The 20,278-nt window shown below is 48.6% G+C and overlaps 7 protein-coding genes across 7 annotated transcripts; 5 read left to right on the forward strand and 2 right to left on the reverse strand.

The window, feature by feature from the left end:
* Positions 1-80: 80 nt before the first annotated feature.
* B0J16DRAFT_345452 (endoplasmic reticulum-based factor for assembly of V-ATPase-domain-containing protein) lies at positions 81-1,242 on the reverse strand. Its single transcript, XM_046128267.1, has 2 exons — positions 823-1,242; positions 81-773 (listed from the first exon to the last, which is right to left on the reverse strand). Exons 1-2 carry the CDS (start codon positions 1,111-1,113, stop codon positions 225-227), a joined length of 840 nt encoding a protein of 279 aa, XP_045981574.1. The 5' UTR covers positions 1,114-1,242; the 3' UTR covers positions 81-224.
* Positions 1,243-1,668: 426 nt separating this feature from the next.
* On the forward strand, positions 1,669-3,106 carry B0J16DRAFT_270247 (isoprenoid synthase domain-containing protein; the record flags this gene model as incomplete). The annotated part of the gene is made up of 2 exons (XM_046123537.1): positions 1,669-2,877; positions 2,945-3,106. The coding sequence occupies 2 exons, from the start codon at positions 1,669-1,671 to the stop codon at positions 3,104-3,106; spliced, it is 1,371 nt and encodes a 456-aa protein (XP_045981575.1).
* A 1,675-nt stretch (positions 3,107-4,781) lies between these two features.
* On the forward strand, positions 4,782-6,863 carry B0J16DRAFT_162434 (uncharacterized protein). The gene is made up of 2 exons (XM_046122229.1): positions 4,782-5,548; positions 5,600-6,863. Exons 1-2 carry the CDS (start codon positions 5,021-5,023, stop codon positions 6,659-6,661), a joined length of 1,590 nt encoding a protein of 529 aa, XP_045981576.1. The 5' UTR covers positions 4,782-5,020; the 3' UTR covers positions 6,662-6,863.
* A 1,347-nt stretch (positions 6,864-8,210) lies between these two features.
* Positions 8,211-12,521, forward strand: B0J16DRAFT_162463 (P-loop containing nucleoside triphosphate hydrolase protein). The gene is made up of 2 exons (XM_046122230.1): positions 8,211-10,054; positions 10,102-12,521. Exons 1-2 carry the CDS (start codon positions 8,300-8,302, stop codon positions 12,379-12,381), a joined length of 4,035 nt encoding a protein of 1,344 aa, XP_045981577.1. The 5' UTR covers positions 8,211-8,299; the 3' UTR covers positions 12,382-12,521.
* Positions 12,522-13,069: 548 nt separating this feature from the next.
* Positions 13,070-14,565, forward strand: B0J16DRAFT_416269 (glucose N-acetyltransferase 1; the record flags this gene model as incomplete). The annotated part of the gene is made up of 3 exons (XM_046133556.1): positions 13,070-13,809; positions 13,860-14,452; positions 14,509-14,565. Exons 1-3 carry the CDS (start codon positions 13,101-13,103, stop codon positions 14,563-14,565), a joined length of 1,359 nt encoding a protein of 452 aa, XP_045981578.1. The 5' UTR covers positions 13,070-13,100.
* Positions 14,566-14,703: 138 nt separating this feature from the next.
* Positions 14,704-16,844, reverse strand: B0J16DRAFT_162468 (uncharacterized protein). Its single transcript, XM_046122231.1, has one exon. The coding sequence runs from the start codon at positions 16,601-16,603 to the stop codon at positions 14,768-14,770; it is 1,836 nt and encodes a 611-aa protein (XP_045981579.1). The 5' UTR covers positions 16,604-16,844; the 3' UTR covers positions 14,704-14,767.
* A 1,007-nt stretch (positions 16,845-17,851) lies between these two features.
* Positions 17,852-20,128, forward strand: B0J16DRAFT_345468 (major facilitator superfamily domain-containing protein). Its single transcript, XM_046128268.1, has 5 exons — positions 17,852-18,642; positions 18,689-18,743; positions 18,796-18,855; positions 18,903-19,431; positions 19,480-20,128. The coding sequence occupies exons 1-5, from the start codon at positions 18,032-18,034 to the stop codon at positions 19,980-19,982; spliced, it is 1,758 nt and encodes a 585-aa protein (XP_045981580.1). The 5' UTR covers positions 17,852-18,031; the 3' UTR covers positions 19,983-20,128.
* Positions 20,129-20,278: the final 150 nt, after the last annotated feature.

Below are 20,278 nucleotides of genomic sequence, written 5' to 3' on the forward strand. Positions count from 1 at the left end.
TCACATGCGACCACTGTACTCTAAATTAAGCCATGATATCACTATTAAGAGAGATGCCATTATCCGAAGGAATGTCTTCTGTTTCGCTAAATTGACGCTTGAAGAAAATTATATGTTGACTAAGCTGCTTTGTATCCCCATCAATTCGCAATGCTGGTATTATTCGTATTTGAGCCCATAAGTGAAGTTTATCATCTGACCAACAGTATTAATTGGTATCCTGGTCATGTCTTTGACCTATGTTCAGTCTTTCGCTTCCGGACTCCATCGTTCACTCCATCATCCTTTTCGTTGAGCAGCACCGTCTTCTCATCTTGATCGTCGTCCTTGCCCAAAACCCAGCTCTCAACGACCTCCTTCACCTCTTTCACCTTACCATGTTTCTTCCTCCCCTCATCCATCTTCCACATATAGGCATTATAGACCACCACTTCCGCGATACCAACGAGAATACTCCCTCCCATAGTCAGGAATAACCTCGATGGCAAACTCCACCATCGCGCTGTGACCCATAGTGTGCCAGCAACGCCAGCTATACTGACCAAGAAATTGATGATGAGCGTGACCTGCTTGTGCACTTCCTCCATCGCAATATCATCGTCGCCAAGATCTGCAGCTGTTGTAGGGCGATTAACTTCCGCAAATGCAGCTGCGCTGGAGGGAAAACGATCTTTGAATGTTTCTTGCTGGGGTATAGGGTTCATCATTCGTTCGTAGGCGCGAGCTTCTTCGTCGCGGCGGAGACGGGCCATAAGGGCTTTAAATTCGGGAGACTGACAACTGGTTAGTTCTTGTACATTCGAGAGTCGCTTGCGAACGTACGGGCTCGGGTTTGGGAGGTGGTGGAGGGATGTAGACGGATGCGCCGCGTAGGAGTTGTTCGAGTGTGTAGTTTGTGTTGTCTTGTGCTTTCGAGCGTTTCCATAAATCCACGATTTGGTCATGGGATATAGGCTTTCCGACTTTGGGATCGTCTAGCGAAGGTTCGTTCGTAGGTTGTGATGATTCTTGGGTCTCGTTTTCGCTGTCATGATCTTCGTTTTCTGGTGTTTCTGTTGGTTCGACAGTTGCTAATGCCTCCACGATGGAGGATGTCATTGTAAGGAGAACCATTTTGTATGAGAGTAAATTGAATGAATATTAGGCAATAAAGACCGCGCGATAAATGCGCTCTAAGAGTCGTTGAATTGCAGTTGATCCTGGTCTTACAGTATTAACATTGAAAGTCAAAGTTAATGAATCCGCAGGCATCAATTACAGGCCAGTTCCTCAGAATCGGTAGCGATTCATCCGCTGACGCTCTAGCTTAACGGCCCCATAGCACTCCCGACCAATCATGGCGTCTCAATCTACGGCCTACAACGGGCTCTGGTCGGACGGACCCGCTAACCCCCCGGCTTAGCAGAACACAGCTAGAGCTGGAAAAGTTTAGAGGTCCATCCATCGGATCAAATCGATAACTAGAGGCGAGGCTCAAAAATCCAAAAATCCATTTTCGACAAATTTCCCTCGGATCCCGATATCGACTGATCCTTTCAATTGACGACCAGGCACTTTACGACGATTACTATCGATATATCTGGGCGAATGTGGACATAACCCTCGACTTTTTACCGACCGAATTTCCCTCTCGATCCATATAAATCGCCTCAGTGTGTGAAGGCGATGATGCTCCGTCCGGGGGCCTCGGTGGTGCGCGGCACCATGGCTAGACAGGCGATGTGGACGAGGACAAATTTGGCAGCGGCACCCGCGTGCGCTCTGTGCAGACAATTGACCGTTAGTCGGGGTCCTACGAGGATACACAGCGCCTCGTTGCACACCAGCCCACGAAGAGATTCAGCGTGGGGCGCTGCTGTGCAGGTCGCTTCCAATGTCGTGAGCAACGTCGTCAAGAAGGCCTCCAAGGATGCGATGCATGTCGATCCTCTGCGGACCGTTGCCAAGGAAATGAAGTTCCTCACAGGCAATATTCGAAAGCTTCTTGGCTCCGGACATCCGTCGCTCGACCGTGCTGCCAAATATTATACCCAGGCTGAGGGCAAGCATGTTAGGCCCTTGATCGTTCTACTCATGAGTAGAGCAACCTACCTCTGCCCCAAGACATCTCCTACGGCTCCTGCAGTTACATCTCGTGGCGTCGACACTTCGTTATCACCAGCTCAGATCCTCGCCGACGTAAACCCATCAACTCATCCTCTCTCATCCCTCGAACAAGAGGTTCCCGACGTCAACTCAGACATTCTTCCTAGCCAGCGACGACTCGCCGAAATTACGGAACTGATTCACACGGCCTCACTTCTTCACGACGATGTTATCGACCACTCCGTGTCTCGACGAGGCTCCCCGTCAGCGAACTTGGAATTCGGTAACAAGATGGCCGTTCTAGCCGGTGACTTCTTGCTCGGCAGGGCATCTGTTGCGCTGGCTCGTCTTCGCAACCCTGAGGTTGTTGAGCTGCTAGCTACCGTTATTGCCAACTTGGTGGAGGGCGAGTTCATGCAACTTAAGAACACAGAGCGTGATGAGCGGAATCCCAAGTGGTCTGAGGAGACAGTCACATATTACCTCCAAAAGACCTACCTCAAGACTGCCTCTCTTATCTCCAAATCGTGCCGAGCTGCCGCTTTGCTAGGTAACACCGATCCTTTGACAGTTGACGCAGCATACTCGTACGGACGAAACCTGGGATTGGCCTTCCAGCTGGTGGATGACCTTTTGGATTATACGCAGAGTGGATCGGATCTAGGAAAGCCTGCGGGGGCAGATCTGGAGTTGGGTCTTGCGACAGCACCACTGCTATTTGCCTGGAAGCAGATGCCGGAGCTCGGAGCGCTCGTGGGCCGCAAGTTCGCCCAGGAGGGTGACGTACAAAGGGTAAGTTGGTCGCATTGTCTTGGCGAATCACATTGGTTGGAGACGATCCATGCTAATAATACATCAGGCACGTGAATTGGTTCTCCAAAGCGACGGTATCGAGCAGACACGAGCTCTCGCGCAAGAATACGTGGATAAAGCCATTGCCTCGATTGCGGACTTTCCCGACAGCGAGGCCAAGGATGGATTGATCGAGATGGCACACAAGTCACTCAAGCGACAGAAGTAAAAGTGCCAGGTACCATGGAAGGGAAAAGGCGTGATGATCTGGATGATGGTGGTCCAGTTTCGTCTGCCGTGTACAAATACAACATCACATCATATCACTTATTTTTTTAACGATGGAAAAGAAAAGAAACACATGGAGAAAAGTCAGGAATATCTCGAGATGACGGGATGGGCAAGACAAGGTCAGCTGGGACGGGAGTTGGTAGCATTGACCTAGCATGGCGGTGTATGATTGTGCTTTTAGGCTTGCTTTGTCTTGTCTTTTGAACAAACTAAAACCGAGGGATCTAGACGGCTGGGAGGGAAAGTGATGCATGTATGATTATACTATACCTGTACTACTTATTTCTATTTTTCTAACTTCTTGGACATGATGATGATAAGATTACTAGACGCCGCTTATAACCGCCTATTTGGGAGAATTGTACATAGTACTTTTTTCAGCTGCTTTACAGCTCTGAGAATTAGAGGGTGTGATGACGACAGCTAGATATTGGATACCGGCATGACTTGGCAAGGGAAGCGAATGACGCTCAAGGCTTTTTGTATTGCAACCTTGGGGATGCATATAAAGGCTCAACTTCGTGTTTTGATCGAGTAATACCAAATCTATTGATCGAGTAAGCCTCAGAAAAGAGAGGAAGCTAGATCAGAAAAGGCCCAGCCACCAGCCCACGGACAGGGTGGATTGGTTCAGCAACTCCGCGGGGGGTCAGATTCGAGCTAGAGCCAAAACACCACGACGATCCGATTGTATTACTCGATAGAAACGTGCCCAAGGGAGGCGCAAGTCATCCGCCAAAGACACGAGAACCACGATTTTGAGAAATTGCTAGAATAAAATATCGTCGGCTGACGGATTTAAGAGTGAATGACCTCACGGGAACATTCCTCTCACAAGGCCTCGAATGGCTGTTGGTAGCGGTATCGTCGACCCCGAATAGCCTCAGACTCTTGCCATTCTTAGTAAGGAAAAAGGTCAAAGTAACGAAAATATCCGACACACTTCTTAACTACAACGGCGTTACACGCGCTAGTAATTGCTCTCTTTTGACTTCCACTCGTATCGTATTACTCGATATTTACTCGATTCAATCACCCACTACCGCCTTCGGCTTAGAGATTCGAGTCTCTGATTGGTCGCGACTCGTGAGAAATAGAAACCGGCATCCGGCTGTGTCCGATGGACCCTGAATTCCAGATTTTTTTTCTTCTCTATTGCAGTGATAAGCTAGTCTAAGCTTTCAAGTTGTAAGTGGGACTGGCAAACTGGGACCGGATATGCACAAGTGGGAAGTGGAAGGGGGAACAACACATACACATCGGACTTGTGCGAGGGTTATAAGTGGAATAGTAGAGCTGACTAGAAAGAAAGAGAGGAACAGGGGGAGCGGGAGGCAAATGATTGATTGGAAGAATGGTGTTTTGATCGAATAATGAATAAAACTGTCCGTGAAAATACCGAGCCGAAGGGTCACGATAAGAAGAAAGCTATAGCCGAATCCTGGGGGTGGCTTTTTTCCCTCCTCTTCTTCTCCTTCTTCATTGTTATACCAACACTCGTTGAAATAAACAAACCAATTATCTTTTATCCTTTTGTTGATCGATAGAGTCTTATCAGACGCATCATACCGCTTGGCTCCGTCTGACTCTCTTATCTTTTAGTCGCAACCCCACCAATTGGCGAATCTGAAAGCCACCCCTCCAACAAGAGGCAGAGAGATAAGGATAAGAGCAGCATCTCGAGAACATCCGAATTAGGGAAAGAGAGTGAACCAGCTTTCCCCAGATTTTGGATCCAAGCTTGTGGTAGCTTTGTTTGACATCTTTTGTCTTTTTCCCTTTTCATCTTTTCTTTCTTTTTATTCCTCTCCTTATCCCTTATCCCTTATCCTTATCACTCATATCATCCATCATGGCTTCTCCCAGTGCTGAGCAATACCCCGAGGGTCCTCTCTCAGTCCTTGTGTCAACCAGAGTCGTTGTCACTCTTCCCGATGAGTCTCTTGTTGTCACTCCCGCTTCAGTTGTTGTTAGCCCCATCACTGGAAAGATCGTCTCAATCATCCCCGAAGTCCTTCCCTCATCCAGTTTCCCTGCCGGTACAAACTATGTCGACCATGGTTCCAAGGTCCTCATGCCTGGGCTCGTCGATGCTCATGTTCACTTGAACGAGCCTGGTCGAACCGAATGGGAGGGCTTCTGGACTGGTACCCGTGCTGCTGCCAGTGGTGGTGTTACCACCGTCGTTGACATGCCTCTTAACGCCATTCCTCCTACCACTACCCTCCATGGCTTCGAGGAGAAGCTTCGCGCCAGTCAAGGACAATGCTGGGTCGATGTTGGTTTCTACGGTGGTGTCATCCCTGGCAATGCCGATGAGCTGCTTCCTCTCATCGAGGCTGGTGTTCGAGGTTTCAAGGGTTTCTTGATCGAGTCTGGTGTAAGTTGAGCCTGTATCATATAAGCCAAGTCGCAAACTGACAATCATTAGGTTGATGAGTTCCCCGCCGTATCTTCCAAGGATATTGCCCTCGCCATGGAAACCCTCAAGGACAGCAAGACCACCCTTATGTTCCACGCTGAGATGATCCCTCCCATCACCCAGTCCGTCGGCGACACAGTCCAGACCTCAGAACCTCCCCTTGCCCCTGCTGGTGAGCTCAGCGCCTACAAGACCTTCCTCGAGTCTCGACCTCCTGCTTTCGAAACATACGCCGTCGAGGAGATTCTCAGCCAAGCGCACATTGCTCCTCACCTCCACCTCCACATTGTCCACCTTTCCGCTACCCAGTGCATTCCTCTTCTCAAGGCGGCTCGCCAGTCCGGTATCAACATCACAGCCGAGACTTGCTTCCACTACCTCGGCCTGACCGCTGAGGAGATCGAGAAGGGTGACACTCGACACAAGTGCTGCCCACCTATCCGAGAGGGCAAGAACCGCGATGGCCTCTGGGAAGAACTCGTCGCCGAGGACTCGTGCATCAAGACTGTCGTGTCTGATCACTCGCCTTGCACACCTCAGCTCAAACTCCTTCCTCAGCACCTCGACACAGCCCGACCCGAAATTCCCCACAACGATTCCGGCATCGTCATGACAGTTCCTGAGATTCAGAACCCTGTCGAGGAGAAGGCCCGTGGTGACTTCTTCGCCGCTTGGGGTGGTATCTCTTCTGTCGGTCTCGGTCTCCCTATCCTCTACTCCGCAGCCAAGAAGCGCGCCGACTTCTCCAAGACACCCAGCATCACCGATATTGTCCGTCTCTGCTCTCAAGCTACTGCTGTGCAAGTCGGACTCTCCCACCGCAAGGGTGCTATCCGAGTCGGTATGGATGCTGATATCTGTGTGTTCGACGATACCGAGGAGTGGACATTCACTCAAGGCGACATGCGATGGAAGAACCGATGCTCACCATGGGAGGGCCACGAGTTTACCGGTCGCGTGAAGGAGACATGGCTGCGTGGTAACAAGGTGTTTGAGCTCGGTGCCCCCAACTCTGGCTTCGTTGTCAGCAAGCCTCTTGGCGAGTCCATCACCGAGAAGCGAACAGTCTAAAGCGGCAACGACAATGCGAAACGAAAATGAATGATGATTTTTAGACAACATGTGCAAAGAAAGGCGTTATGGGATGAAATGGGTTGGTAGAAATGTGTTTGTTTTTTAACTCTTGTGTTATTGTATGATCTATTATTTCTATATCTCTACAGCTATAGCACGAGTAATGTGAAGAGATTGATGAGAAAGTGGCGTCATTGGATGTCTCTCATGTGCATGTGAGTAGTCTACTGTATGTGTGTCACTGTCACTGTCTTGTCTCGTCTTGGTCTCGGTGGGAGAAGAAAAGTGTAGGCTTTCTTGAAAGATGATTTGGAGAAATTGTGGGGGTTGATGATAATCTCATCGCCATTAAGAATTGGTGTGAGGCATTTGGGAGGATCTTCTCCGCTTCAGAGTAACTTTAAGCGCTGAAGAGTCTTGGGATAATATAGTGAGTTTGTCCCAAAAGGATGATGCTCCATAGTTCTGAAGATATCACCAACTGCATCATGAATTGATCACGAGATAATTGCATTTCATCCTCATCGGCTAACATTTCCCGAGTCATGGGCCAATACGAAATAGCCCACCTTGTCTGGCGAAAAAATAAAAAAGGGTTTTATACATAGACCTCGCTTATACAAAAACGGCTGTCAAAGCGAATAAGCCTGGGAACCGTTGCATCGTTTCGCAAGCGACCCGTAAATACAAGCAGAGCCGTCTCTGTCGGTCAGGGATCGATAAGCGAGGTTTAGTACGTAGTATGAACATGAGTCTCTGAGTGGTGGGATTAATGGTTGAACTACCCAGACATGATGGAGTTTAATTAGACCAAGAACAAGTTTACTTTACAGAGGAACGTTAGATTGATAAGAAAGGGACTTAGGTATTGGCAATTAGTGAGTTATTGACCTACCAGTTTGATCTTTGCATGCAACCTTTTCTCTGAAAACAATCCATGCCTCGGGATTGCATCGTTCCGAAAGCGAATCTCTACCACTACCACGTCAGCATGGGCCGCCTACTTGGATGTCCGCCCATCTTGTTGCTTCTGGATCAATTCTTTGCCCAGTCTAGACCCAGAACAAGTCAACTCCCCCGCTGTTGGTTGGTCTTGTCTCCCCGCAAACCTCGAAGCGAGGCGTTACATCTCCACTAACTAATAACCAACCCCAAAGACGAGACGAGGAGAGGAGACCTTTTCATGCTTGCTTTCACCTCTACTGTACTCTTCGGCGGCCGAATTGGCATCCACTTCGGGTAATAAGCATGATCTCGTTTATATTATCTCGGCATGCGCTGCGCCGTTTACGATCTGAAAGATGAATTTGCCTCTTTTTCTCTTTCTCGCATGGCATGGGGGGGTGATCTGATTGCCTTTAATAAGATTCTCGTATATCCTTTGGAATTCTCCAGTCTCTTTGTCAAATTTCGAATCGTGACTTTACTTGCCAGTTATTATACCTTGGCGTCATAGACCACACCCATTCGCAAAACAGACTACAATCTCACTCTCACCACAGCTGAAGATTCTGGATAATAGCCTGTTCGCAAATCCTTCAGACCATAATGTCCCGGGCCTGGACCAACAGATAAAGTCGCCTGCTTAATTCAGTTCCTCACTTACATACGAACAAAAGAATCGAAGCCGCAGCGATGTCGCAGCATAACATCGACATTGAGAAGATGGACAGACCCAGCTCGTTGGATATCTCGATAGATCCCCAGGCGCAGCAGAGTGATATCTCACGGTTGTCTGTATCCGGAGGCGGAAACTTGTCCCTCGCCGATGTACAGGCTGTCCATGTTCGACTTCATGACTTGGCAGTTTCAGTTGATACAGCACCATCATGGCTCGCTCCTTCGACATACGGCGACTTGGTCTCGTCAAAATTCAACACTGCGCCAAAGATGAAACCGCTTCTCCATTCTGTGAGCGCTGATCTCCAACCCGGAACGTTAACGGCCATCATTGGAGGTAGTGGATCTGGCAAGACGACGTTGCTCAACACTGTATCCGAGAGAGTATTGAGTTCGAGATTAAGCCAACAAGGTGTCGCTACTTTCAATGGTAGAGTTGGAGTACATAGTGTCCGCCATGCCTATGTTATGCAGCAGGATATTCTGCTTCCTACCTTGACCGTTAGAGAAACCCTGCGATACTCAGCCGACTTGCGACTGCCCTCGTCAACGACTTCCGAAGAACGACATAGAGTTGTTGAAGAGGTTATTCTCGAACTTGGTCTCAAGGAATGCGCTGATACAAGAATCGGAAACTCTCAACATCATGGATGTTCAGGTGGCGAGAAGCGACGAACAAGCATTGGCGTTCAACTTCTAGCTAATCCTTCCGTCCTCTTCCTCGACGAACCGACCACCGGTCTTGACGCTACGAGTGCGTACCAGCTTGTCCGAACCCTCAAGACACTCACGCAAAAGGGGCGAACGATTATTACGACTATCCACCAACCTCGATCTGAGATCTGGGATCTCTTCGACAACTTGATCGTTCTGACAAAAGGAAGTCCTGTCTACTCGGGCGCAATCAAGGATTCAGTTCCATGGTTTGGAGATTTGGGATTTCAACTACCACCTTTTGTCAATCCTGCCGAGTTTATCATCGACATAGCAGCTGTGGACAACAGAACACCCGAGTTGGAACAGGAAACAATGGCCAAGGTGGACCGTTTGAAGAATGCTTGGAATCAAGAAACTTTGAAGCGATATCCTCCGCCTGAGAAGACGGTTGATGTTGGTGACGGCAAGAAAAAGAGAGATAAGAAGACAGAAGAGCATGCGGGTTTCTTACGACAAGTTACAGTTCTCACTGATCGTACACTCAAAGTGACATATCGTGACCCTCTCGGCATGGCAGCATCCATCTCAGAAGCTGTATTCATGGGTCTCGTAACTGGCTACATGTTCTACCAGCTCGGCCGCGACCAAGCTGGAATCCGCTCTCGTCAAGGTGGTCTCTATACAGCAGCCGGCCTTCAAGGCTATCTCATCCTCGTCTTCGAAGTCTACCGCATGACGTTCGACATTCCCACCTTCGATCGTGAAAACTCGGAAGGGTGTGTCGACGCTCTCCCCTTCGTTCTCTCACGCCGAATAGCCCGTATGATCACAGAAGATGTGGCAGCGCCATTTCTGTTCTCTGTCATCTTCTACTTCATGGCTGGCTTTGAGCGTGATGTGGAACGGTTCTTTATCTTCTTTGCTATTACGCTGCTGAACCAGTATATTGCTGTTACCTGTGCCATGGTCTGTGTGACAACGGTTAGGCACTTTGCTGGGGCGAGTGTTATTGCCAATCTTATCTTCACACTTCAAAGTATGGCTTGTGGCATGTTTATTAATGTTAACAGTCTTCCGGTCTACGTTCGCTGGTTAAAGTGGCTTACTTACACGGTATGTATCTTGGCCTTACTGTGCGTCTTTGATACTAACGTCTACAGTTCTACGTCTTCAGCGCATATTGTGGAAACGAGTTCGAAGGAAGCTTCTACGACTGTCCCGCCTCCAATGACCCATCTGATCCAAGATGCAAGCAATACACAGGATCATACGTCATGGCATCTCTCGGCTTCCCCAAGGATTGGGTAGCCAAGCCGATTCTTGTGTGCCTGGCCTTTCTTGTTTTCTTCTTCGTGCTAGCAGTTATCGGATTAAACATTATCAAGGTCGAGATGACGATTGCTCGAGCCCGCGTTTCGGACACTGATCTGTCGGCTGGTAAGGAGAAGATGAATGCGAGGTCTGTTGCAGATGTGCGCACTATCGACTTGGAACTGAACGAGTTTTCGTTGGCTTTGGACAAGAGGACGCAACTGGGAAAGAAATTGCCTACAAAAACGATTCTGAACCCTGTCAATGCGACGTTTAGTGCCGGAGTGTTGAACGTCATCATGGGTCCTTCAGGAAGTGGAAAGACATCGCTGCTCAACGCTATGGCCCTCCGACTGCGCGATTCTGTCGGAACGAAATACCGGCCAGCTGGAAAACTGACCTTCAATGGAGCTCGTCCTTCAGATTCAGTCATTAGATCGGTGTGCTCTTATGTCTGTCAGGACGACGATGCGCTGCTGCCATCTCTTACTGTCCGCGAGACACTTCGCTTTGCAGCTGGACTTCGTCTTCCATCATTCATGAGCAAAGATGAGAAGAACCGTCGAGCAGAAGAAGTCCTCCTCAAGATGGGTCTGAAAGACTGCGCCGATAACCTCGTGGGCGGCGAACTCGTCAAGGGTATCTCTGGAGGAGAAAAGCGCCGTGTATCAATCGCCGTTCAGGTTCTGACCGACCCCCGTATTCTTCTCCTCGACGAACCGACCTCGGGACTTGACGCCTTCACCGCGAACTCAATCATGGAAGTGCTCCAAGGTCTCGCCAACGAAGGCCGAACCCTCATCCTAACAATTCATCAAGCCCGATCCGACCTATTTAGAGAATTTGGGAATGTCCTGCTTCTGGCACGTGGTGGTTCGCAGGTTTACTCTGGCCCTGGAAGGGATATGCTTGGATATCTGGCGCGGCACGGGTATGAGTGTCCACAGCATACTAACCCTGCGGACTTTGCCTTGGATATGATCACGATTGATTTGCAACATGAAGGCAAGGAGTTGGAGTCTCGGAAGAGGGTTCAGAATATGATTGACAATTGGAAAGAGGAGAACTCGTCGACGAAGAATGAGAAACTTCCTGATATTCAGGAGAAGGATGAAGTTAAGAATACGGAAACAGATATCACTCAAGAGGGCACAAGCCTTCCGCCTTCACCACCACAAAAGCGTCGATCGTTCAACAAGGCCAACCTCTCAACTCCCGCTGAACTGGGAGCCCTCATCCGCAAACGAGCTCCCATCACAACAGCTCTCCCTCTCCTTCTCCACCGCGCCGTCATCAATACCTACCGCCAACCAGAGCTCATCGTCGCTCGTCTCATGCAAGTCATCGGCCTCGCCATCATTCTGGCTCTCTTCTTCGCCCCGTTCGACAACGACTACTACTCCGTCCAGAGTCGTATGGGTTTCGTCCAAGAGATCGGCGCATTCTACTTTGTCGGCATGTTACAAAACACCGCCATTTACCCTACCGAGCGCGATGTCTTTTATAGAGAGGATGACGATGGCGTCTATAGCGTCGACGCATTCCTTGCTTCCTACACGATTCTTGAAGTCCCCTTTGAGGTTATAAGCTGCATGATCTTTGGTGTCCTGGGCGTTATCGCCGTTGATCTCCCCCGCACAGCAACACTCTACTTCGTTTCCGTCTTTTCTTGCTTCGGCATCGTATCCTGCGGTGAGAGTCTTGGTATCATGTTCAATACTCTCTTCGGGCACACTGGCTTTGCCGTCAACATTATGGGTGTCTTCCTTGCACTCGCCAACACCATGGCCGGCGTCCTCTCCATCGACATGCCCGATTTGTTCAAGGCGTTCAACTACCTCTCGCCCATCCGATACGGCACGCGCGCCGTGGCACCATACTCACTACGTGGTATTGAGTTCACGTGCAATAATGAGCAAAGACTTGAGAACGGGCAGTGTCCGGTCCAGACGGGCCAGGATGTGTTGGAGTTGTATAATTTTGATGTCGATCCTGTTGTGAACGTTGCATGCTTGGCGGCTTGTGTGGTGGTCTACAGGCTTTTGGCATGGGGGTTGTTGAGGATTGCCAGGACGCATTGGAAGGGGAAGAAGAAGGATAAGAGGAATAGAACCACAACATCTGCATAAGTAGTGATCAACTGAGAAGTCTCATTACTTAAAAGACATTTTTTCCAATCATTAATTCGAGACTCATGTTCTTTTGTCTGGCACGTTCCTCACTTATACCCTGATTCACCCCAGACAGGCTGACATGGCCAATGTAAGCGGCTTACATTTAATAAGGGATAGAAGGGGATCAGGGTCTCCCTCACAACTTTAGCTTCTGGAATGCAAGACTGCCAGGTAAGTAACAGCATAATTGTTTTCTAATGCGTAGGGCGCCAAATAAAGCAGTCTAAAATTCATTCTAAACTATCATAAAGTGACTAAATTATTTCGTCTCTTTTGCTCTCGGCTGACACCCTGACGGCTGCACCTTCACTATGGAGTATCCCTTCTCTCCTCTCCCTGAGACATTTTAGTATTTTAAGCTCTACAAATACATTGCTTCTTCTTTGAATCTAGATTGATGATTCCTTGGCCATTGAATTCCACGCGCTGGCGCCCTTGCTCTTTGTTAGACCGTTGACCTGCTGTGAGACAATGTGTCACTTCAGCCATGTAAAGGGAAGATGTTGTGCTAAACTCAACAATCCAATCCCTGGATCCTCCTCCTCTCGCCGCTCTCCCTTGTTCTGCCTGTATTCAGTGATTAATTGCACAATGTTCTCACCTTTACTTTCTTCTCTTGCTTCCCCGCTACTTTTCTTTCCAGCTTCAAAGTTGGCCTCAGGTAAATCTTCAAAATGGGTGAGGCATCTTCATTTGTTGCGGTACGTCTGATGAGGATTGTTCCCATTGCCGCCATTATCCTAGCTTCTTTCTACATCTTCAATACCTGCTTTGCCGCTTTCCAGGCCACAGACGTCCCTGTCCCCGAAGAATGGAAGAAACACGACGTAGTCATGGAGGAAGAATCTCTAGAAACCATAACTGCCACTCTTACAGGTTACCCTGATTCTACACCTACTCCTCATGTCCTCACCATCGCAGAGATCGAAGAGCTCGAGAACAAGGGAGACATCGCGGGCTTTTCGGATGAAGACGAAGACGAAGATGAGATATATCTTGATCTTGACGATGAGGATGACTGGACCGAGGAGGGTCTTCGGAAGGAAATGGTTATTGGAGAGGGTGAAGAATTTCCTAGTGAGAATGATGAGGGCGATGAAGGGGTAGAGAAGGGCGACGATGACGATGGTGTTGACTGGTCACGCTTTGCCTATATTCAATATGTCACCAACGAGGATTATCTCTGCAACTCGGTTATGATCTTCGAGGCGTTGCATCGTCTGGGTAGCAAGGCTGATCGTCTACTGATGTACCCTAAGGGTATGCTCGCACCAGATGCCCCGTACTCAAAAACACACGGTGGTCAACTCTTGATTAGAGCTCGCGATGAGTATAACGTTACTCTCCAGCCAATTGAGATTCAACATCGCGACGGACAAGACGGTACACTTACCCATATCATCACTTATACTGCAATGGCTGACTCTTCTCAGATACATGGGCCGATTCCTTCACCAAGCTCCTCGCCTTTAATCAAACCCAATATGACAGAGTTCTCTCCCTCGATTCAGATAGCACAGTCCTCCAACATATGGATGAGCTCTTCCAACTGCCTCCATGTCCTGTCGCCATGCCCCGCGCCTACTGGCTCTACAACGAGAACCCACCCAAGAAGATCCTTTCCTCGCAGCTCATGCTCATTCAGCCCGACGACATCGAATTCGAGCGCATCGTACAGAAAATGAACAGCATCGGTCCTAATGACTACGACATGGAGATCGTGAACAGCCTATACCTTGACAGCGCTCTCATCCTGCCTCATCGCAAGTATGACATGCTCACGGCGGAGTTTAGAAACAAGGATCATACTGCGTACCTGGGCAGTGAGCGCGAGAAGTGGAACTCTACTGCTGTACTTGATGAGGCCAAGTTTGTACACTTTTCAGATTGGCCTGTTCCGAAGCCATGGATTCATGATCCCGAGGTTAGAACGCAGAACCAGCCGGATTGCCCGGATGGGGAGATAAGTTGTCCAGATAGAGATATCTGGAACGGGTTCTACACTGACTTTGCGGATAATAAAGAGGTAAGTACTGGGTGCAGTGAAGACGTCATGTTCGATTTACTAACTGTGCTTTGCAGAGAGTCTGTGAATCTGTGGGCAAATCTGGAAAATGGATTAACTGGAAAAGAAGATAGAAGTTCTGTATTTGAAGGGGTGTTTGGTTATAGAATTTGCTGCGATTCTTTGATAGTACACACATAAATCTACGCTTAAGGAGAACAGGCCTTAGAGATAGGCTGTTATATACTTGATGTTTTTGTATATGGAAGTTTGCGATTAACAATATTGTTCCCAACAGCAGTACTTGATACTGCATGCCATTGTGCTATAGACATTTCATCTAATTAATATACTACCATCCCGCGACCTCGTACTGGTAGTCTCAACCACAAACGCCTTATTTCGTTGAACATAAGCTTCGTTATCAGCCCTCATACTCTCATACTTGACAGTAGGCGAGATTTCTCCATCTACTGCAAGCGCGAAACTCCCATTCTCCGCCTCACCTACCCTCACTTTGATCTCCCCTAGCTTGTCCTTGTTGGAGAATCCCACTTTTGCCAAATCTGTACCACCCTCAGACGCAGCTATCATGACATGTCGAATATCCGAAGGGTCAAACTCAGTTATATCTTTCCAACCTCTTGTTCGAATAGCTTCCAAAATGAAAAGCGCCACAACAACCATGTTGAGAGCAAAAGCCGCGATTGCGAACTTCTTTTCGCCGATGACGATGGCTGTGACGCGGATAGTGCCACTGACATCCTTCTTGAAGTCCCCGACCATGAATTGCGCTGAGGCATATGCTACTAGCATATCGTCTACCATGGCAGTGATGGCATTTTCCATACCTTCGAGGGTGACGTTTGCTGATGTTCTTGAGGTGAGAGTGTTGTTCATCTCAAGACGAAGACGATGATCTGTGATGGAAGCATTGAAAGCGGTACCAACAGTCGATACATATAGATTTGTCTCGTCATTGGCGATCAACTCGAATTGTCGGAGGACAGTACCCTTCAGCCAACGAGTTGTATCAATATTGGGAACATCAGTGTCGTTGGTCGGCACAACAGTGATGTTCTTGCCCCGACTGCTGACAGTAACATTGAACCGTGTAGGTTCAAAGTCGACTTCACATTGGGTTGCGTTCAAGAATGTGTAGAATCCTCCCGCCGCGAAGCCGATATATCTCCTCTTAGGTGCAATTTCTACATCGTGGTCCTTGAAGTGCGCAACTCCTATCGCAACAATAGCATTTCCATCACCATGTCCAATGTAAGTGGAATGTTCGTAGCCATCGTCACTGTCAGGGAGTTCTCCGTGTGCAGCCCAGCCCACCGAACCGCCCTCGGGAAAGAGAGTGAAGTTGGTAGATGTGTTGTATGTGCAGCTGACTGTGGAGCGGTATCCTATTTCTTGGTATTGCCATCCGAGTATGTCGCGACCAGCTTCAAAGTGGACTTCGCCTAGACCTGGTGATGAGCCGACGCCATACGATCGACCGACGTAGTTGTAGCCTGTTCGGTCTAGCTTCTCATGGTTGCGTGTTGAGTTGTGGATAGGCGATGCTGAGGCTGCTGAGGCGAGGAGACTACCCAGCATTTGGATACCCACAGAGTACGTGAACTTTCCAAGGGCAGTGTGCTTGGTAGGTCCGGTCGATCCAACTTCAGAGGGGTATTCTCTGATATAAGTGATGTTGTCCCAGGTTGGAATTTGGACAGTACCTTCGATGTACTCGAATGTCTCAACAGGCGTCATGGCAGCAGCCCAAATAGCACTCATGACCATGGAAACCGAGACCAAAAGACCCAGCAGGACGATATATGCAAAGGGCAGATCCCAGTTGATACGGGGTATCATAGCATCCATCCACGCTCGCATCTGATTAAGGCTCATACTCTTAGTCTTGAGCCGTCTTCGAACGCTGAGGTTGATGACTCTGCAGATAGTAATTACCTGCAGAGCAGACATGAAGTTGGCAATAATCTGAACCGCGAATTGGACCGAAGGACGGTTGTCATTGACAAACTTGAGGAACGCGCCCGAGAAGAGCGTCTCATTGATGGAGAGACATAGTAACGCGGTAGCGAGAGGGGTAGTAAAAGCGAGAGAAATAAAAGTATTATAATCAGAAGAGAAGAAACCGATAAAACCATTGCCTTTAGCCATGATGGTAGTAAAAGAGAGAGTGACCAATCTATGCCCAGCACAGATGGTAGGATACGCACAGACTGTAGGATGAGATATCACGAAACATAGCCAAAGTCAGTTCATGGAGGAAGCGAATGATCGCCGTTAAGAAGGATTCCTACCCATCCCATCTGTTGAGCTGTTGGTTCCTGAACAAGATAGTGAAACCCGTGCCTTAAGTCAACATGTACGAGGGTGGATTCATGGCCAAGGTGTAGCCGCCCAAGTGTGGTGATCTGTCGAATCATGGTTGGATAACAAGTTCAGAAGCGCGTGGGATCCCGGGATGCAAGTTCTTCAGCTGTCGGGGGACATTCCCCGGCGCTTAATCTGCGACGAACAGACGTGATACCAGGGGTGAAGTCCCGCTAAGGCAGATTCTTACCATTGAAAGTCTAGTAACTGATGATGTTGGTTCTGGCAAAGTGAGGTATTAATAAATATAGAACAAGTTGTCGATATGGAAATAACATGGATCGGGTTGCAGAAGACTGTGCGTAATGAAGACATTGGATACGGCAATTCTCTATTAGGCGAGAGAGCACCAACGGGCTTGATTTTTGGCATAAATGCTTATTTTCCATCGTTTATTGAGCAACACTCTTTTCTCTACAGCAGAATTCACTGCCTGGCCTTGGTAGACTTTTGAAGTCTTCACGATCGTTGTTTCGGCTAGAGTCATCGGACCAGGAGTGGGAGTGGGTGGTCTGATTCAAGTGCCGAACAGAAACAGCCAGACAATCCACTTGGCGCTCCAACCTCTTGATTTCAGCCCACGAGACTAAAGAGTAGAAGCAGGTGGTCTCGACTTTGAAATCTAGTCTAGATCCAAAACTTTTTACTCATGACTCAAGATTATCAAGTATCCGTAAGATTGCTTGCTGATATGAGTGGCTTTGTTTGGGTTAGGGTATTATCTTGGAACAAGTTTCTTGGTGAGCTGTGGAACCTCAAACGGTGGAACAACGCTCCAGGACCGGTACAAACCAAAAGAGTACATCTTTACTCTATCTACAAATCTTTTATATGAGGGCCCTTCTATTACTGTAAATCTTTAGCCCATCAGCTGGACGTTTGATGCTGATGACTTCCTTGGTGCCAGGATTGGTTACAATAAACCCCACGTGCGCCGTGCACCCGGCCTGGATCGGAATTACAGTACCATAAACCCCCAACTTCCAGGGTCTTCAGCACATGTCTCTCGCTAATAAAAGTGTCTGGTTCGCTGAAGCCAGGTGCCAACCGACGTCATTTCTCAGCCAAGTCGAGCAACGCAATTGGATCTCGAGTTTCACGAACACCTCACCAAAGGATCTCGGCTTACAAGCAAACAAAGTTTTCATATAAAACATAAAGAAAGCCTCCCTTTATCGGGTTTGGGTCCTTTGGGACGACAACCGGCAAATCATGTTTCGAAGGCTTTCTGTCCGCTCTTCCAGTGCTGCGCGCGGAGAGTACCACCCTCTTCCGCAAAACGATGCCAGCAATGAGACGCAAAACATAATGGAGGATGCTGAGAGAACTCAGGATACGGGGACTGAGGATTATCGCGATGCCGCGGCGATGCTTCTCATCAAGATGGGTCGTTCTCCCGACGAGCAGATCGCTATTACTCCAGCCGACGACGCCCGGATACTTCGTCGCATCGATCTCGCCCTCCTTCCTTTGATGCTATCGGTGTACTTCCTCCAAGCTCTCGACAAAGCGACACTTTCGTATGCTTCGATATTCGGTCTTATCGAAGACACCAAACTCGAAGGCGACCAGTACTCATGGCTTGGCAGTATTGTTTTCCTGGCGCAGCTGATTATGCAGCCTCCGCTTGCCCTTGCGCTGGTTAAGCTACCCATTGGAAAATTGACGAGCGCCATGGTGTTAGCATGGGGAACAACGCTGATACTCATGACATGGGCGAAAGAGTTCAAAACCCTGATGGTTGCGCGGTTCTTTCTGGGTGCTTTTGAAGCCAGTATAGGGCCGAGTTTTATCGCTATTACACAGATGTGGTGGAGGAGAAGGTATGGTCGATACCTAATCAACATAATTATGTCTAACATTTCCAAGAGAGCAGACGCTAAGAATCGGATCTTGGTACTGTATGAATGGGTTAACATGGGTGGTGAGTATACATGCCTTGTGTTCGTTGAGAACCAAGTTAATGTGGTTTATAGCTTGGTAGTCTTATTACATATGGACTTGCCAGCATCGATTCCAAAATGAAGCCCTATCAGGTATGTGGGAAGGATCTGTCTGTGTTGGATCTGGCTGACATCAACAGATCATCTTCCTCTTCTTTGGCGCCGTTACTGTCGGAGTGGCCTTTGCGATGTTCTTCTGGATGCCAGATTCGCCCACCGAAGCCAAGTTTCTCAGCGATGAAGACAAGATCATCGCAATCGAGCGTCTGCGCAACAACCAGATGGGCGTCATGTCTCGTGAGTGGAGGGCTCCTCATGTCATTGAGGCATTGAAGGACCTCAAAACTTGGTTCTGGGTCGCTATGATCTTCTGCATATCAGTCCCTTCCAACGGCATTTCGACGTTTGGTCCTCTGATCATCAAGTCCTTTGTGTCAGATCCCTTCGAAACCATGTTGTTTAATGTGCCCGTTGGCATCTCACACATCGTTGCCGTCTCTGTGAGTGCTTATGTATCGATGAAGTGGAAGTTGAAGGGTCCAGTTATTGCCATGCTGTGTGTTCCTCCCATCGCTGGGTGTGCTATCCTCTTGCATTTTGCGCATAGCCTCGAGAACAAGGGCGCTTGTCTGGCTGGATACTTTTGCCTGTGTACCTTTACTGGCATCAGTAAGTATTAGGTTATCTTGTTCATGATATCTATCTAACATGCTGCAGCACCGTTGATCTATTCATGGTCAGCACAAAATACTGCCGGCGACACAAAACGCAAAACCACTTCAGCGCTCATTTTCATCAGTGCCTCCGCCGGCAACATCGTCGGTCCCCTTCTGTACTCGCCCGAAGAAGCGCCAGCGTACACTCGCGGTCTGCGCGCCAACCTCGCGCTTTACGTTCTCGTTATCGCCCTCGTCGTGGGTGCATCTCTTCATCTCGCTCGACTGAACCGACTTCACAGTCAGCGCAGGGTAGCGCTTGGAAAGAGCGCCGTGCTAGTTGACCGGAGTCTCGAGACGGCGGAAGAGGTGGAAAGGATAGAACATATGGAGAGAACGCTGCGAGGAGGTGCGACACTTCGTGAATCGACGGGTGACGATGATGATAACAGAATATCACAAGCCCATGATATGGAAGGCAATAGGACAGATCAGAAAGAAGGTGATAAAGGGTTTGGGGATACGACTGACTTGGAGAATGAAGATTTCCTTTTTGTGTTCTGAAGGGTTTCATGCCTGGAACCAATGAGACGACTTTACGATGATTCATAGAGATACCTTACAGCTTACATAGAATGAGTTCACCAGTATTGAGGGCTTTTCTTCATCCGAAAATGCCGTGTTTTACTATATTTTGCTTTGCATTGATAGCCTGCCTCACTAAATTATCTCAACAACAGAAAATCCAGAATAATTGATGATATATGCTATTCTTGGACTTCAAGCCCTGCCAAGATGCCAATGCCGTAGTAAGCTGTGTTGTTATGCAACTACCCCAAGTTAAGAAGCAGGTTGCATTG

This window comes from Fusarium flagelliforme, assembly GCF_020744385.1.
Source record: "Fusarium flagelliforme strain FIESC 12 MPI-CAGE-AA-0113 chromosome Unknown B0J16scaffold_5, whole genome shotgun sequence".
Taxonomy (NCBI): domain Eukaryota; kingdom Fungi; phylum Ascomycota; class Sordariomycetes; order Hypocreales; family Nectriaceae; genus Fusarium; species Fusarium flagelliforme.

Bases quoted from the DNA above. Each gene is read 5' to 3' on its own strand.
- B0J16DRAFT_345452 (XM_046128267.1), bottom strand. From the start codon at position 1,113: ATGGTTCTCCTTACAATGACATCCTCCATCGTGGAGGCATTAGCAACT. The intron at 774-822 runs GTACGTTCGCAA...ACCAGTTGTCAG, and splicing joins CACCTCCCAAACCCGAGCCC to TCTCCCGAATTTAAAGCCCT.
- B0J16DRAFT_162434 (XM_046122229.1), top strand. From the start codon at position 5,021: ATGGCTTCTCCCAGTGCTGAGCAATACCCCGAGGGTCCTCTCTCAGTC. The intron at 5,549-5,599 runs GTAAGTTGAGCC...GACAATCATTAG, and splicing joins GTTTCTTGATCGAGTCTGGT to GTTGATGAGTTCCCCGCCGT.
- B0J16DRAFT_162463 (XM_046122230.1), top strand. From the start codon at position 8,300: ATGTCGCAGCATAACATCGACATTGAGAAGATGGACAGACCCAGCTCG. The intron at 10,055-10,101 runs GTATGTATCTTG...TAACGTCTACAG, and splicing joins TAAAGTGGCTTACTTACACG to TTCTACGTCTTCAGCGCATA.
- B0J16DRAFT_162468 (XM_046122231.1), bottom strand. From the start codon at position 16,603: ATGGCTAAAGGCAATGGTTTTATCGGTTTCTTCTCTTCTGATTATAAT.
- B0J16DRAFT_345468 (XM_046128268.1), top strand. From the start codon at position 18,032: ATGTTTCGAAGGCTTTCTGTCCGCTCTTCCAGTGCTGCGCGCGGAGAG. The intron at 18,643-18,688 runs GTATGGTCGATA...AACATTTCCAAG, and splicing joins CAGATGTGGTGGAGGAGAAG to AGAGCAGACGCTAAGAATCG. The intron at 18,856-18,902 runs GTATGTGGGAAG...TGACATCAACAG, and splicing joins CCAAAATGAAGCCCTATCAG to ATCATCTTCCTCTTCTTTGG.